The sequence below is a fragment of the Atractosteus spatula genome, chromosome 14, assembly GCF_055471065.1.
Source record: "Atractosteus spatula isolate fAtrSpa1 chromosome 14, fAtrSpa1.hap1, whole genome shotgun sequence".
Taxonomy (NCBI): domain Eukaryota; kingdom Metazoa; phylum Chordata; class Actinopteri; order Semionotiformes; family Lepisosteidae; genus Atractosteus; species Atractosteus spatula.
The window spans coordinates 34,467,599-34,481,256 of record NC_142719.1 but is presented as its reverse complement, the minus strand read 5'-3'; the positions used below and the strand labels follow the sequence as shown (position 1 = coordinate 34,481,256).

At 39.5% G+C, this 13,658-nt stretch overlaps 1 protein-coding gene across 1 annotated transcript; it reads left to right on the top strand.

Annotated features, from left to right (window-relative positions):
* The first annotated feature begins 6,260 nt into the window (after window positions 1-6,260).
* On the top strand, window positions 6,261-13,249 carry LOC148821174 (T-cell surface antigen CD2-like). Its single transcript, XM_088931512.1, has 6 exons — window positions 6,261-6,364; window positions 8,367-8,678; window positions 10,104-10,361; window positions 11,120-11,317; window positions 12,217-12,312; window positions 12,838-13,249. Exons 1-6 carry the CDS (start codon window positions 6,325-6,327, stop codon window positions 13,047-13,049), a joined length of 1,116 nt encoding a protein of 371 aa, XP_088787638.1. The 5' UTR covers window positions 6,261-6,324; the 3' UTR covers window positions 13,050-13,249.
* The last annotated feature ends 409 nt before the right edge of the window (window positions 13,250-13,658 follow it).

The window sequence follows — 13,658 nt, the reverse complement described above, 5'->3', positions numbered from 1 at the left end:
ACGTTGAAGACAAAACTCACACATACAGTATTGTGGATTTTAATCTAGACTACTTTAGAATGATTCCCAACTGATTTTTTATGTATATAAGATTCCAATATACTGTATCTTGTAAAGGAACAAGTAATAGGTTTATTCCATGCTGAAAAGAGAAGAAAGAAAACACAACGTTTCGGCCGTGGAGCTTTCTTCAGCAGCTACTCACCTGACCTACTGTATGTTTTGTCACCAAATATGGCAAAAGATTCTGGATTAGATGTTACACTGCAGAAAATCAGGGACTGAAACAGACACATTTTGCAGAGGTCTGCTCTTTATTGTGCAAGTCTTAGAACTGACAGAGAATGGCAAAAACCTGCCCAGGCACCTAACACAGTAAACCCGAAACAGAAGCGGAACAGTATCGTAAACATGACTGGATGCTGTGTGCGACAAAACATTAGATAGAGCATTTGCTTTTTTAATATGTGCTCTTTGTAACCTCAAAGTAAACTGTGATTTGTGATTATGTATATGATGGAAAAAGCTCCCAAGTATACAGGAAATAATTGATTTGATCACTTTGTATACATGACATAAACCCAATACAAAGGTGTTGTCGCATAAGGATCTTCCTATTCTACCTATTGGTTCCGTGACAGGTATTATCATACAAAGTTGTATGTGGTTTCAGGAATTCATTTTCAATCAAAGGGTACCCAGTTCAATATATAAGCCTCAATTAAATTTTCATAAGGAACACTGCTGAGAAAGTACACAGAAATCTTTACTGTATTGAATGGCTTTAACTTTAGTTTTGTTATCCTAATGTTGGTTGTTTAGGATGTCATAGACTTCCTGGTTCCCCCTTGTGAACAAATGAATGCAATGATAACCAGTGACAAAATGATAACAATTAATACTTTTTTATTTTTTCACAACTTAGAATTCCAGGTAGATAAAGATATAGAAGATTTGTATTTTCACTTTTAAAACTGCTTGTGTTTTATAATTACATTGTCAAGCAATATACCATAAATGCGGCGTTTCAGTTATCTCAAGCTAATATTCAAACTCATTCGAAAAAATGGTTATGCTTGACAGATCTTCCTGGCTAAGCAATGTTGGGCCTGGTAAGTGCTGGCCTTGGAGACCCCAAAGGAAAACCGGGCTGCTACTTGTTAGTGCAGCAGTAGGTGGAATTCTTCCCTCTGACCCAGTATGTCCAAAACAACTTGCCAGTGGGCTGACAGGGATTGTCACGAAGCCTTTTTCAGGACGCTTTGCAGACAGCAGAATCCGGGGAGTGAAACAGAAATCCGGGGGGGGCGTGGCCAAGGCAAACAAGTTCAAAGGGAGTCCGTAGGAAAATCCATGGGTGATCAAAAGTACAGAGCCGGGTAATCCACCAATGACAGACAAGACAGGAGGTAAAAGCCGGAGAGGGATCCAGCGAAGGGTCTGGGGAATAAAAAGGGGTAAGGGGGCCAGGTGCTCCAACCCACGGACCCAGATGGTCAGGACGCCGTTGTGAAGCCTATGCCGTCGAACCTCTCCTGGACTCACCGGTAGGCAGGCTTCTGGGCATCCATCTTCCAAAGCCTAGACTAGAATGGTGGGAGCGTCTGGCTTTTGTAGGGAGGGGCTGGAACAGGAGGCAGTTGCAAAAAATTGAGACAAACAAGAAAGAGCTGAAGCGCCCTTAAGAGGAGGGGCTTACGATTGTGACAGGGATCAGCTATAGGAGGTGCAGTTCTGTAAATGAGATGTTCAAATAAATGTACTGTAAAATGCAGCCTGCACTGATTTTTAAAGATCACATTAAAGATGAAGGAGTAGGGCTGTTAACCGCTGGAATCATGGCAGCATTGTACTCCAGGTTTGCTCAATCTGGTCTCCCAACATTTCCCCTTTAATTCAATAGGTGAAGCAATTTCTGAGTTCTACCACCGGGCTCCAGTTTAATCGGGCCAGTGGCTCAGAGCAACTGCTGGAAATCATTTAGGCTGGTGTTGTATTTCAGTGGCTGGTAATGTGTGTCCCCTCTAAGATGTAAAGCGCTTTGAGGCCGTAGTGGTGACAAAGTGTTATATACTGTAAATACACGAAAGACAGTGTGTCAGAGAGTTATGCACTTATTCTAAGTAAAGGTATTTGCATTATTTTCATGCACTTTTCCAGAGGAAGATGAGATTCCTGGTAAAGAGATGGAGAACCACAACAAAGTGTAATTTGCTAAAATATTATTATAGCATTATTGGAGCTTTAGTTTATGACTTTGCAATCACTTTAAAATATTTCAGAGTATTTCACAAGTGCAAAACCGCTATAAATGTGTAACATACTGTTCCTATTAAGAACAATTTTCAAACAAAATTGCTGTATCTTGTATTGTGGCAACAGTTTGGATTTCTTCCCAACTTTCTGTTTTGTTCAGGAAGACTAATTAAAAATAATGGAATGCTTATCTCTCAATTTACAATTTTTACAACATTTGTAAGACTTATTAATGCAAAGATTCAAAAGACAAAAAGTAAATTCACGATGAATGACGGCAGCCGAAAGCTTGGGAGAAATTAGAATTGTTTATTGAGATGTGGAGATTTGGCGTAACCTGGAGTGCCCAGAGAATTGTTCAGGGGGGTATCCGGTGGTTAGAAGGACGTCGTGGAGGTGAGAGAGGAACCAGTCATGGGTCACGATACGGCCCTTCTCGTTTACGAACAGAGGGTCAGTAGGCAAAGCTCTGGCAGAGGTGCGAAGATGTGCGTAATGGGATAGAGGCTCCTATGGGCTTATGTATGAACAGAGTTTGAAATAATAGATGAGTGTGCTGGACCGGAGTTGGTCAGTTTTGCTTTTCTTGAGATAGAAGGTCAGTGTATCGGAAGATAAGATGGAGATGTCGGATAAGCAGGGTTGAGAAGAAGGATCGAAGGATGTGGAAGCAGGGGTAATTTCAAAACATCTTAGGAAGCCGAAGAAGGCTAACAAGAATAAAGATTCAAGAGTGCGGTCAACCCAGGGTGAATGGTAACCGGACCTGAGAACTTAGATGCAGGATTCAAGGATGTCCGAGGTAAGTGGTGCGCATAGGTTCAGAAGTGGTTTTTCAAGCCACTGAAAGCCTTTAAGCAGGAGAGTAATTTGAGGGTGGATAAGGAAGGGACAGGTCGTGCCGAAAAGGATTTTATGGAAGAAGTGGATGCCGCACAGGTATACTTTGGTGGTGGATGCTCGTACCTTGAGTGAGTTTCTACAATAGCAAACGAAGGATGATACGGTGAGAATATCGAAATAAGGGAATTTTATGTTTGCGGAGAGGTGGAAGGATTGGAAGCCCTTCCAGGCAGTCCAGTAAGAATTGAGAGTTCGAGGGGCGATCCATAAGAGGATAGTTTGCTGGGCCAGCTGGACATAGTGATGAAAAGGATGATTCAGAGGAACGTGAGTTCCAAATAGGGAGGTACTGTGCATGGGTTCGGTCTTGCATCTGGTGCCAAGTTCCTGAATTTCTGAAATTGAAAGCGAGAGAGAGAGTCTCATTAAGGTGGTCTGAGCAGCTACGAGGATCAATTGATGTGTGAGAGAAATCCATTTAAGGCGGCGGAGGGCGGCGGAGAAATTTCATGATAGATCGGGATGAGGACCTTCCTTTGTTGATTATATGGACTACTGCATAGTTGTCCGAATGGATAAGGACAGATTTTTGTTTCCAATTGTGGCCCCAAAGAGAAGCGGCAATGACAATTGGAAATATTTCGAACAAGGCCGATGACTGGTCGGCGAGAGGGATTGAAGAGAATTCAGGAGGCCAAGGGGCCGCAAACCATTGGCCTTTGTAATAGCCTCCGAAACCGACTGAGGGGGCTGCATCTGTGAAAAGCTGGATATCCTCGGCGTCAGAGAGGAGGTCATCGTAGAAGAGAGATATGCCATTCCAGTTGGCCAAGAAAAGCTGCCAAAGCCTGAGCTCGGATTTGCAGTCGGCTGAAAGGCTTACGTGGTGGTAAAGAGAGGGCACAGAAGAGGTGAGGTTGAGAAGGTAGGAGATGAACTACCGTCCTTGAGGAATGATACGCATGGCGTAATTGAGGTGGCCGAGCAGAGAGAGAAGTTCCCTCTTTGTGCAAGATTTGGTGGAAGAATAGGTAGAGATATACGTCTGGATCCTGTTGATCTTGTCGCGAGGCAGAGAGGCGGAGAAATGGATGGAGTTGAGGGTGGTCCCGAGGAATTGGATTATGTGAGAGGGGCCGGTTGTTTTGTCCGTGGCGAGAGGTACCCCTAGTTTCCTAAAAAAGTGTGGAGGAGGCTCTTGCAGGTGGGGCGTGAGGAAAATGATTTGCTGCCAGATTGAAAAGGGAATGGGAGGAGGACTAAACTTAAGTGCGTTAGGAGGAGCTGGGAGAGGATCGGCTGCTTGGAGATAACAGTCCTTAGTAAAGGGGAGATTGGAATCCAAGGCCGAAGGCATGGGATGACTGATGCCGTGTTGGACACCGGGGATGGGAGAAGATGAGGAGGGAAGAAGAGCGGAAAGCAGATTGTGGTAGGAGGGGTTAGACGGATCTGGGGCCTGAAGCTCAGTGGCTTGGGATATGAAAGCCGAAGACTGTTGAGGAGGAATTGCCGCAGGGGCGAAGGCTGCGTGAAGGACTGAGGAGGCTGCCGAGTCGTCTTGGATGCCAGGGGGTGGGGGAGGGTAAGTGCCGCCTGCTGGCTGAGCTGGGGGTCATTTACTGGATGGCCTTTGGGCCGTGGAGACAAGCAGGGGCCGAAAGAAAAGAAACCGGGGCCGAAGGCACCAAGCCAGCGGAGCTTGAGCCGTGTTGGACGCCGGAGGTCGAGACGGAGGAGAGTGCAGAAATTAGATTCAGCAGAGAAGGGTGTGGGGGAGGGGTGTGAGCCTGGAGCCTTAGACTCGGCAGCAAGGAGTTTAGGGAAGGAGGCTGGGTGGAAGAGGCTAGGTGCAGTAGTTCAGCAGAGGAATGGATTGGTTGGGGAAGAGACACAGACACGGATATATCAGGACAAGACAAGACAGACGACGGGACAGGCAGAGGCGAGGACGGCCTCGGGGTCCTCACGTTGGGATGAGTGGGGATGAGCGCGGGTGATGTCATCAGAGGGCGCCGGGGGAAGCTGTGTAGCTGATGTTTCCTTTGTGTAGACTGCGGTTAGGTACAGGGAAAACAGAGCTTTTTTGGAAGCATTTCTTTTAAAACGGACGCCATGTTTTCGAAGTATCCTCTGGAGGCTTGCTATGGTCCAGTTGGAAATCGCGAGAGATGATCCAGGAGAAGGGGAAGCCGATGTGCGTGAAACGCGGCAGCTGGGACATCCTCGAGAGAAGCGGGGGTTATTTGGAGACTTTGCCGTGGAGGGACGGGAAGGCTGGGTTTGTGATGAGAGTGGGACTACGACAGCGGAACGCAGTCTTCGGCAAGGAGTTGGATCTTGTGAGGACTAGCTGGGAAATGAGCGGCGCTGATGTGACACGGCAGGTGAAGGAGGTGATGAGACGGAGGTGAGGGGAGTGGGTGGGGAGGACTGGACGAGAGGGGTAGGAGTCTGCAGAAAAGGTCTTCTTCGGAGCAGCGAATTTGCAGATCCATGAGAAGGGAGCACAGATTCGAGCTAGGCGAAAACGAACCATGCAGAAAACGAATGAGGAAGAGGAGAGGGTGACGTTTGATATATATGGAGACCGGTTGCTTATGTCAGGATTAGTGAGAATTGCAGCAGCTGTGTCAAATGAGCTCGGCTGCTTTCATTCCTCCCGAACTTTCAATAAAAACTCCATATAATGTCTACTTTATGAAATAAATATAAATCCTAACACTAATATTTAAAATACTATACTATACTGAAGGATAAAGACATGATCAATTAGTGTTTTGTATGGTACATGGCATAAAGAAACTGTGCTTTTAGTCCTGGAACAGGACAGTACAGTTTTTATAAAGTTTTTATAAAGTGAAATGCAGCACACTTTTTCAAATTGTCTTGACATTAGCAGCATTGTAAGAACTGTAAATGGCAGCCAATTCATGACACAGGATCTGTATGAGGGAGACCCGCAGAGACCCAGAACTACACCATTACTCCACAAGTATGTGTTTGAATTTACATTTTATGGCCTTTTGCGGCATAAGTTTTTAATAAATTGCCTGAGAGGGATGACATTTTGCAACTGACCACAATATATATATATATGACAGATGTGACTTCCCTCCATTCTGTTCAAATCAACACCTCATATAAGTGTTGCTTTTACATCTAGCAGTTCACCTGCAATTTTGCAGAACATCAGTCTGAATATTCAGGCACTGCTTTAAAGAGATGTTCCTTGCATTGTTTCTGTTTGCTTTCTCAGAATATGGTAAGTTCCCTTTTGCAATAAAGACAAAAATAAATATTTCTGGTAGTATACATGGGAATCTTTAATGTAAAGATTTATAAACAATATAAAGGAACGTAAAAATGTAAATAATTTAAAAACTAACAGAGGCCATTTGTGCCATCTGACGTGTTTGTCTGTTAATGGCTAATTGATCTGAGGATCTTATTAAGCAATTTTTTGAAAGAAGTCGGGAATCAGCTTTGACAAAAATAGCGTGATGAGGGTTGCTTTCCATGTCCAGAATTAAATTTGAACAGAATAGAATGAAAATAGAAAGAACAAAGAAAATATAGAACGCCATATAGAACAACTAATCTATTTTGGTAATTTAAAATATCAGCATTTCTGCCAAAGTGATCTTTAATATTAGACAAGCCTTACACACTTTTCAAAAATGTTTTCACATGCTTGCAAAGCATACAGTAGGGTAACAAATTAAATAAATAAATAAAATAATGTTAGAAAATAGTTTAGAATCACCAGTAGTTTGAATTGTAGTATGTCTTGTTTTGTACATTGGTGGTAATCACTGTTTTATAAGAAGGCCACTCTCCAAAGAGATACAACCAAGAGCAACATGAAATATTTTAACACCAGAAATTAACTTTAAAAAGTAAATCAATGAACTTATTGTTGTTTTTCTCAATTTGCTGAGCAGATGATTTTTTTTTTCCATTGTTTTACTTTTCGGAACACCAGGTGCATGTTTTCCTTTGATGGTCTCATAAGGTTGTTCTGATTTTCTACTTTTTAATACAGTGGTTTGTGAGATCATATAAATTGGCTTTCCTGCATCCTCATTTTATACAAAGGAAACTTCTACCATCAGTTTCTTACTGTATATACTGCAGAAAAAGACTCTGAGACTATATGATTTTCTACATGATTTTCTTTATTCCAATAGCTTGACATTTCCAAAAAGTTAACGACCCCGTTTTTTTGCCCTGAGATTTGTGTATTTGACAAAATTATCTGTATCTCCTGGAGTTGTTGAACAATGCTACTGTAATATGAGTATACATATGCTGTTATTTGAAGACAGTTGAATGAATAAATTAGTCTTGACTAATCTTGTAAATTGTTTTTCTGCCTGTTTATTATTATGACTTTATTGTAACATTGTTAAATAGAATGTTTTTATACATAACCAGCCCTTTTGTATTGAACTAGATTAATTCTTCTTAATTGAAATATTGTCTAGATATTGATTTATACTCAATATATACTGTAGACATACATGTGGCACTAAAATATGTCAAAAACTAAAAATATATAAAAATACATAAATATACTGTAATTAGATAAATAAGGAAGAGTGTTTTAATTTTATAATGTTGAGGGCAGTTACTATGTGACTGAAATATTTCCATCTATTCCATTTTTCACTATGCACTCCTTTAGTATGTACTTAAGCCTAAACGTGAGTATATCCCACTCTAAAGATGCAGTTTATTTTTACTATTTTGTGCTCTATACTATATACTGGGGTACAACAGGGGGGCAGTTTGTTAACACTTCTGTCTTGTAGCTCTGGGAGCCTGGGTTAAATTCCTGGGGTGTTATCTGTGTAGTTTGCATATTCTCCCTGTGTTTTCATGGGTTTCTTTCCACAGTCCAAAGACATACTGGTAGGTTAATCAGCTTCAGGGAAAAAAATGGCTATGGTATTAGTATGTATGCTTGTGTCTGTGTGTGCTCTCTGATGGACTGGCATCCTATCCTTTAGGCTCCAGTATTCTCTACGACCTTGTACTGGATAAAGCAGATCGAAAATGAATGAATGAATGGATGTACGGCTTCACAGACAGCTTTTTGGATCATGTTTTTATTTCTCCTCATAGAACATGGTTAGATGATTTTTGTTTTCAAAGTGTGGCAATACGAGAGAGATAAAATATGTGTCTTACATTAGTTCACATCCACATTTCACAGATTGTAAACATCTGCAAATTCATGTTATTTTCATTGTTTATGAATTCAGGAAGTACAGAAGAGGTCACAAGTCCAGGAATATTTAATGGAACACTTGGTTCAGCAATGGTATTATACCCTTCAACACCAAACAACAATTTTTCTCAAGCAACCTGGAATAAAGGAAGTCAACGTGTGGGGAGTTTTAAAGATGGTGTCTCTCAACCTTCAAATCTTTATAAAGACAGGGCAACAATTTTCGAGAATGGATCCCTCAAACTCAACTACACACAAAGAGAAGACTCTGGAGTTTATTCTGTGGAATTACATAACCAAACTGGAAAAATAGTTCACAAAGCTAACATCACATTGGAAATAATGGGTAAGAGTTCTTTTTATAATTTCTTTAAATACTGAAATTCTAAAGGTATTGAAAATTTGTATCCATTTTAGAAATATTATGTTTAATTTGAAAATCAATGTAAAACGAACTACTGTACCTACTGTAAATGAAAGCATGCAGCTCATCCATGTATTCTCTTGGTTGTGCCTGAATGTTACTGATTGATGTGAAAATTAAGAAATATCTGATTTTAGAATGTGGCTGAATGGAAGGCACATAACTGTCACGATTCTAATCCGTCCCCCTTAAGAGCGCTCTGGCTCTTTCACATTTTACCCGATCTCTTGCACCTGCCTCCTGTTCCAGTCTCCCCTTTAAAAGCCAGACGCTCCCACTGTTCCAGCTCAGTATTGGAAGATGGATGCCACAAGGCTTGCCTATTTTCCGGGTTGTCCGAAGGCAAGCCTTTTCCCCGGCTTCCTGACCATCTGCGTCTGGGACTTGGAGCGACTGGCCCTGTTACTCCTTTTTTGTTCCCCCAACCCTTCGTCGGATCCCGTTCCGGCTTTAAACTTCGTTTGTCTTCGTCTTGGATTGATCACCCTTCTTTGTACATTTGCCTCCCCACGGATTTCCATACAAACACCCTTCGGACTTGTTTGCCCGGACCACGCCCCCCGAGCACCTTTGTCTCCTCCCCGTGTCTGTTCACTCCCTTCTGGATTGTGCTGTCTGCATAGGGTCTTGAAATACGCTACGTGACACATAACTACTGTATTATGCCATTCTGAAAAATGTATCAATTTAAATATCTTGTATACTGAGGCTCTAAGCATCCCATTTACACTTCCAATAATTTTTTTCTGGAATATTTATTCCAGGTTCTTTTCATCTCCCAGAATCACCAGTTCATCCATACACCAGACAATTCTCATATTTCGTGTCCCATTTCTTTCAGTCTATCATTCTACCCATTACACATAATAAAATACACTCACCAGAATCACTCACTGTCACTGCTGAGTTAGTGAACTAATGAGGCTACTGTAAATTAATGACCGGTGCCGTGCGTGGTCGTAACTGCAGCAGTTTCTCAGCAAACTAGTTTGGCCAACCCCCACACTTTGCTTGCTGCATGGTATGGTAAATGTCTAGTGTCTGTGTCAAGAAGGTCTTTGATCAGGCCTCAGTCTAGTGTCCAACACCCAAACGTTCTCCAGAGAACCCCCTTCTACCCAATTGCTCAGATAATATAATTTACACTACACAGTTTTGTTTATTTGGCTTGATGGAGGGTGCTATCATTTTTATTCTTAAAATAGGGGGCTTATGCAAAACCTTCAAAATTAAATTACTAGGCCTGTGCATTATAATTCTTCAAATACAAACAAAACAAACAGTTTGGTCTTCTGGTGCAACATCTGTACTACTTACAGTATGTAGCCAGAATCCTTTCTCTTTCAGCCCCTGTCTCCCAGCCTGTGGTAAAACACACTTGTCTTCCTCATGGGGAGGTGATAGTTACCTGTTGGGCAGAGGAAGGTGATCGTCCTTCATATACCTGGGCTTTAGATGGAAAGGCTTTGAATGAAAGTGTGGTGTACCGCAGTGATGAAGACAACATTATCATACTGAAGCTATCAGTCTCTGGAAATCTTGTCTGTACTGCTAGAAATGGAATAAGTGAGAATTATACTAGCCATGTGATTTCTGCGTGTTCAGGTAAGAATTTAATAATGCTTTACATGTCAGTAACCAATAGCATTGTAAGCTTCAGACTGAAAAAGTAGGAGGTGCAGGCACTAGTTGGCATTCATAAAATACCCCTCAAAATTTTGTCAAAATGTCTCAACCAATATACGGTAATTAGAATTGTTTTTTCACATATTAATTTACACTATGGGTCAATTGAAGGAATGAGAATAAATCAGTAAAATATAATCTCTTTGCTTATTTAGGAAACATCAGAACAAATCAGGGATTACATTGTGCTTTTGTGTTTTTTTATATCTATAAAACTGAGGAAGGGTTTTTGTTGCCATTGTTTTCATCACCTGTAATTCAAATAGATACTATGTTTAAAAAGACAATATCATGATACTCTCCTTCAAACTGTATTTTGCTCATTCTAGGGCACAAAACAAATTAGTAATTTGATTTTGACTCTTTTTATTTCCATCTATTGTGACAGGGGATATGACTGTATTTTTCAATACTTGTTAGCCTGACAGCCTTTTCAGTTTTCTAAACAATACCACAGACATGAACAGTATCTCTCAGAAACATCACAGGTTGGTCTGTATATTAGACTTGCATGAAAAATAAAGATGTGAAAGATCATGATTTATGTTCTAACCATTTTTCAGGAGAAATAGGAAGAAATTATCTCATTCATAGACAATTCTTTTTCCTATGACTATCCAGATTAACTGCAGTCTTTTTTATACTTGTGAATTTTACCTTCTTTATCTTTCAACCAGGTTTTGTAACACCTTTAAACTGCACCATAAATGATACAGAAATTCTAGCATTCATGAACACAAATAAAGAAGACCTAGATGTCTTGAAAGATAAAAGAGTGCTTATTAGTTTAGGAGGGAAAGAAACTTTAAGTATCATATGCCAAATCAAAACTCTCTATCAAGATTCCATGGAAACCTTAACACATAACTTTTATGGTAAGATTTTTTAATACTTTCTCCAAAATGTTAAAAGAAAATGGATTTAATAATGTGTGACCAAAACTGTGAAGTTAAGGCTGACATGAACTAAGGCCAAACTGAATCTTCATTCAGTAAATGTTCATCCACAGCTTTTGTGATAATACATTACATACAGTATGTGTGTAGGAATGTCTTCATACCCAGGCAGTATTCTATATAATGTCTATACTGTATGTTAACTTCCTGTGTTGTGTTATCACTTTAATTGATTTAACAAAAATGTATGTAAAGGATCTCATTACAGAGAAGGACTAAATCGAGAGACGCAAGCAATTGCAGTGATAAGAACAAATCTAATGGCATGTTCCCCCTGTTTCTTCATATTGTGCAATACCTAAGTCAGTAAAGTAATTCAAATCATTGCCTTAGTTTAGCTTAGAGTGACCTAATGCAGTTAACAACAAGAGAGACGAAACCCTTTCCTCGGTTTACTCTGATTCAAGATTCTAACACTAGACTAGGCACTAGACGAAATCAATACTTTGACCCACCACTTCATCATAAGGGACAAATCAGTACTGAGTACCTTACTCCTTTCAGGAGACCTGTTGGTTCTATCTTGACATCAAGCAAAGGGTTGATTGGCAGTTTATTAGAAATACTGATAAGGTCCAAAGTACAGCACTTCTCACCTAGGTTAAATTTAGAAAATAACGAGGGTTGAACAATACAGCATAAGCACATCATTAGGAGTTTGAAGTGATTTAAGAACATATGTAACAGATACTCAATAATATAAGATTTGTAGCATTTGAATTGTTTTAGATTGTATATTTGAGCTGTAGTAGATATTTTATTGTGTCCCTCAGCAGTTAATATATAGCACTTGCATTATTGTTTCTTCATGTCCTAAGCTCACCTGGCATTTGGAGAGGTCATTGTCATCTTTGTTATGTTTGTGGTGATTTTCTGCCTGCTGCACCAGAAAGCCAAAAAGGATGGGAAACAGAGTAAGAAATAATTTTACTGTCACATATGTTCAGATTTTATGTAAATACTTGATACTGTATATCTTATGTATTCTCTCTTAATTATTAACTTCTTTGTAAAGCCTCATATGCTATATTTTAGTATATATCATATGATTGTATGATATGCAATGATTTTAAATGTCATAAATGTTGATTTAATAACTTTTAACTCATAAATCCAAATACAGAAATATGTAATAGAATAAAAATAGTAATAGCTCCAGCTCATTGTCATGTTGTACATATTGAGTATGAGATGCCTATTAACTTGATGTATAATATTTTAGGAAACTCATGTATTAATCATACTATTTTTCAATAGCTCATACATATGAGACTAGATGTAGCAAAATTGCATTTTTAACTTTTTTTCATTTGCACGATAAAGAGCATAAACTCAGAGGAGAAAATAATGAGCATCAGATTGTGAGTGAACAGTGACTGGTTAGTTACAATCTTAAGAAGACTTCCTATTCAGGGTGTTTGCTTGGTTTGTTTTTGCAGACAATGAAGGCCATGAACTGGTTCATACTGAGATGACAGTGGACACTATGAAAAACAGGAGAAAAATGACACCTGTTTCTGATGATGATGTGGTTTACAGCCAAATTAGAGTGTCAGAAGAGACTGAACAGAATGCACGCACAAGTAAAGGGGATGTGGTTTTGGTGTATGCTACAGTTAACAAAAAACAAAACCCATCAAAAGTCAGATAAAAATATATGTCACTTGCAGCTGCCCTTAGAGTCATCCATAAAAGAAAACTGACCTGTAGCACTGGAACAAATCAGCCCATTTTGACATAGAGTATTCATACGGTACAGTATGTTCTTAGCATTTGAAAAATATTTCAAAATATTAACAAAGAACTAAAAATGCAATTAAACCAATTTTAAAAACTCATAATGAATGTAAAAAGTACACTGTGTCTAAATATTGGTGAGAAATTTAAATGTTTTTTCTATCATACAGTATGTTTATAAAATTAATACGCATTTCAATATGCTGTATAATGCTTTCAGTATAGATTGTGCAATTTCTTGTCTGCATGAATGGTTTCTACTTTCAACACAGAACCCACACATATTGTGGATTCTGTTGTAGATTAGATCCAAATCTGAAATTATTCCCAATTTAAAATTTTATGTTTTTTCAGTTGAGAATCATTTCTATTTATACTGAATAATGTATATATAAAATGACAAGAGTTTCTGGAAGCACCTGCTCTATTAACAATTCGTACATAAAGAGTGATTTGTGATGTACAGTACAGAACAGTAAGTGATGGAACAAATTTCTCACCATAATAGGAAATAATACAGTAC

What these genes read in the sequence shown, in the direction of transcription:
- LOC148821174 (XM_088931512.1), top strand. Translation starts at nt 6,325, where the DNA reads ATGTTCCTTGCATTGTTTCTGTTTGCTTTCTCAGAATATG. An exon ending in TGTGATTTCTGCGTGTTCAG is followed by an intron (nt 10,362 to 11,119) that starts GTAAGAATTTAA and finishes TCTTTCAACCAG; the next exon opens with GTTTTGTAACACCTTTAAAC. An exon ending in CTTAACACATAACTTTTATG is followed by an intron (nt 11,318 to 12,216) that starts GTAAGATTTTTT and finishes TCATGTCCTAAG; the next exon opens with CTCACCTGGCATTTGGAGAG.